This window comes from Diuraphis noxia, unplaced genomic scaffold, assembly GCF_037042655.1.
Source record: "Diuraphis noxia isolate RWA-SAM2 unplaced genomic scaffold, SU_Dnox_SAM2 contig0001, whole genome shotgun sequence".
NCBI classification, from domain to species: domain Eukaryota; kingdom Metazoa; phylum Arthropoda; class Insecta; order Hemiptera; family Aphididae; genus Diuraphis; species Diuraphis noxia.
Genome location: NW_028301711.1, coordinates 84,588,608 through 84,592,582, shown reverse-complemented (window position 1 = coordinate 84,592,582; position 3,975 = coordinate 84,588,608). Strand labels below are relative to the sequence as shown.

General features: G+C 63.2%; 1 protein-coding gene across 1 annotated transcript; it reads right to left on the bottom strand.

Moving 5' to 3' along the window:
• Window positions 1-503: 503 nt before the first annotated feature.
• Window positions 504-1,385, bottom strand: LOC149062188 (uncharacterized). Its single transcript, XM_089215251.1, has one exon. It carries the CDS (start codon window positions 1,383-1,385, stop codon window positions 504-506), a length of 882 nt encoding a protein of 293 aa, XP_089071377.1.
• Window positions 1,386-3,975: the final 2,590 nt, after the last annotated feature.

Here is a 3,975-nt window from a genome sequence, read left to right as displayed (position 1 = left end):
AGGCTCCGGCACCAACTAATTAAAGTCAGTGCCGGGGAGTTGGGTAACTCTTGGCACCGACCGGAGTCGGTGAGCCCCCCCACCACGTCAAGGTGGGTCCCGTCGGGGGGGAACCTAACCTAACCTAACCTAACCTTTTTTTTTTTTTTTTTTTTTTTTTTTTTTTTCATGAATCGGCAATACACTCACCACCCGGAAACGCCGTTAAGCAATGCTTCAGGTGGAGAGTCGCCATCGTTTATTTAAAAACAATTATACAACTTTTTTTGAGGAGCAGAAGGGACAATCCCCCAACTGCAGCCCCTTACACACGCTGTTACATAGTAGTGGGGCGTGAAAAGGACAATCCCCCTTCCACGGCCCCAAAAGTTAAAACAAAATATATAACATAAATATAAATATAAATAAGGTGCAACACCGCAAGAACGGCACCGCAGCCCAATCCAGAGGCCAGGCCACCGGCTGCGCGGCGCTGCCGCAACCCCTCTCCGGCCGCGATCGCGTCACCTCCGACGCCTAGACGGAGCCACACCATACCGGAACTGCCTGTCCCGCTCAGCCTCCTCCTTGTACGACATCACATCACTCGCGAAGCGCGCAACCGCCTCCCAGTTAGCCGAACTTTCCAGCATCTTGGGCACCAGACCGCCCGGGTCGAATGGCCCTATCACGCCGATCAGACGCTCACGCTCACCCCTGAACGCCTCGCAGCGAACTAGGGTGTGCTTAGCGTCGTCGACTTCCTCACCGTAGCCGTCGGGTGGACCGCAATGGGAACACCCTTCGGACGGTGCACGGTTGATCTTCCAGAGAAACCGGTTGAAGCAACCATGCCCCGTCATCAGCTGGGTGAGGTGAAAGGACAACTCCCCGTGCCTCCTGGTAGCCCAACGACAGAGCAGGTCCGGGGGGACCAGGGTCCGGGTCCACTCGCGTCCGCTGTCCGCAGGTGGCACCGACTCCCGCATCCCCCGGGCCCACTTTGCCAGCGAGCGAGCCCTCAGTGACTGGGAGTCATCCGCCCGCACTGTCGCCGCTGGTTGGTCCGGCCGAGGGGGCCCCCCGTCACGTGTTCCCGCAAGCCGCCTCTCCCTTCTGGCCTCGAACGACGCGAACCGTTCTTTGGCCATCAGGACGACGGGGATGGTGCGCGCGACGACCGTCGCGGCGTCGTAGGACACAGTACGGTACGCACCCACGCTAGCGATAGCGGCCAGACGCTGCACCGACTCCAACACCTTGGGGCCGGTCCGGCTGAGAGCCAGGTCGGCGCCCCACGTCGGAGCGCCGTACAACATTACTGAGTGTACGACGCCCAACAGCAGGCGCCTCCTGCTCTCGCGGGGGCCACCAATGTTCGGCATCAGGCCGCGCAGAACCGCCATGACGCGTCTGGCCTTGTCGGCCGCGGCGCGATAGTGCGCACCGTACCACGTCCCCTTCGCTTCGTGCACGATTCCCAAGTACTTGAGAGTCGTGCACAGCTGGACGGCCTGATCCCCGATACGCAGCCCGAGGTCGGCCGGGCCATACTGGGCCTTGAAGACCACGGCTTACGTCTTGTCGACGGCCAGCTGAAGCCCCAATTCCCCGATGTGCCCGGCGACCAAGGCCAGAGCCTCGTTCGCGCAGTCCTGCAGGGTCGAAAGCGTATTCCCCTCCGACACGACTAGCGTGTCGTCCGCGTACCCGATGATGGTAGTACCAACGGGCAGCGGCAAGCGGAACACGGTGTCGAACGCGACGTTCCACAGAAGCGGTCCTAGCACGGAGCCCTGCGGGACTCCGCACGTGACTGCGACCGTCACCGGATCGCCCCCATGGTCGTCGCACACGTGCAGGACGCGGTCGCGAAGGTACGAATCGAGGATCCGTCGGACGTACGCCGGGAAACCCATACGTACCAACGCCGCACGCACCACCCCCCAACCGACGGAGTTGAAAGCGTTCCGGATGTCCAGACTCACGGCGACAGCGTAACGGCGCGCGTTCACCGCGGAGTTCAACCGCCGGCGAAGCAGCCGCAACGCGTCGTCCGTGCACAGGCCGCCGCGGAAACCGAACTGCCATTCAGAAAGTCCGACCCCGGTGGCCGCCATGTGGCTGTTCATCCTGGTCGCCAGCAGGAACTCGAAGATCTTGCCGACGTCGTCCAGGAGACACAGCGGACGGTACGAAGACGGCGTCCCCCCCGGCTTCCCCGGTTTGGCGAGAAGCGCTAGCCGAGCGCGCTTCCACCGGCCAGGGAAGACGCCTTCCCTCAGGCAGAGGTTGAACACGCCGAGAAGACGCCCGGGACTCACCGCATGCACGACGCTCCAGACCCGGCTTGGAATACAATCCGGGCCCGGCGCACTACAGCGGCTCCCAAAGCGCCTGACCGCCGCACCAACCTCCTCCAGTGAGAACTCCGCAACGTCCCCGAACCAGTCTCCCCCGAGGTCAGCAGACTCCCTGTCTCTATTCCCTTGGGGGAAGAGGACGGCGGCAATGTCGCGAACCGTTTGCGGTTCCATCGACGCCGTCGCCGGGGGCCCACGGATCTTCTTCATGACGACCTTGTAGGGTTTTCCCCAGGGGTCGTCGTCGATGGTCTTGACCAGCTCTGCCCAGCACTTCGTCTTCGCGTCGCGAACCCGGTGCTTCAGCTCTCTTCGAGCCTCACGGTAGGCTCGCTCAACGTCAGCCAAGGACCCGTCTCCGTCGACACCGCGTCCCCGCTGCCTGATCCACAGCCGCTTCCGTCGGACACATTCAGCTCGCGCCGCGGCGACACTGCCGTTCCACCAGTAAACTGGTGGTCTTCCCCGAGGATGAGGATTCCTTCGGGGAAGAGCCGTGTCACAGGCCACCACCACGCTGCCAACGAGCCTCTCGGCTTCGGCCTCGGCGTTCGTAGAAGCGGCTGGAGCCACCGTGGGCAGAGTCGCCCCCGTCCATTCCGCGGTGAGTACGGCCGCAGCCAGGAGATCAGCGTCCATTCGGGATGTTCGCCAACCCGGATGCCGCCGACCACCAGCCACCGCCGCCGTGGGATCACCGGGGACGCCCGGGAGCGTGCGTCCGGTGCGATACGAGAAACACAAGTGATGGTGGTCACTCATGTTCTCAACGTCCGTACGCACGGTCCACCCCCGAATCTTCCTCGCAGCCGATTCGGTGGCGAAGGTCACGTCGACGCACGACCCCAACCCCCTCCCGAAGAACGTCGGTTCCCGCCCCTCGTTCAGGACGATCAGTCCCAGAGAATCGGCGAGCAATGACAGGTCATCACCGCGCGCCTCCGTCAGGCGGTCCCCCCAGGACGCCGATCGGGCGTTGAAGTCTCCCCCAACGATGAGGTCGACTCCCGCGCCGCGATACCGCCTAACGGAGGATTCGAGACGACCCAGAAATTCCTGGAACTCAGCGACGGACAGGGCGGGGAAAGCATAACAGCTGAAGACTCGGACCGCGCCTCCTACGGTAGCTGCTACGAACCCGTCACCCGATTCGACATCTCTGAGCGTGAGTCCCGGGCGGAAGACACTCACGGCAGCACGACCCGTAGTGTCGTAGTGCCAGCCAGCTCGTCCACCACCTTGCGGCTCACTGACCAGCGCCACCGCGATGTCCTCCGTTCTCACGAACTCCCCCAGAAGGTCCTGGGCTGCCCGGCAATGGTGTAGGTTAGTTTGCACAAACCTTAACTCCATCACGGCGAAGGACCGGACCCCGACGCCACCGGAGAAGTGGGCCAGCCCACCGCCCGCGGTGGCTCCTCCGTTCTGGGCTGTTCCCTGGGCACCTCCATCTTCTTCTTCTTCGCCGCTCCTTCCTTCCTCGCAGATGGTTCGCTGCTGCAGTTCCCAGCGAGGTGGTCCGGGGCCCCGCAATTGAAGCAGGCCCTGGGCTTGGCCTCGTTGTGGCATTCCGCGGCGAGGTGACCCTTCTGCTGGCACCGGAAGCAGGTTGGCTGCCTCTTCTCTAGCAGCC

Excerpts from the sequence above, each read along its gene's own strand:
- LOC149062188 (XM_089215251.1), bottom strand. The coding sequence starts at position 1,385 with ATGGCGGTTCTGCGCGGCCTGATGCCGAACATTGGTGGCCCCCGCGAG.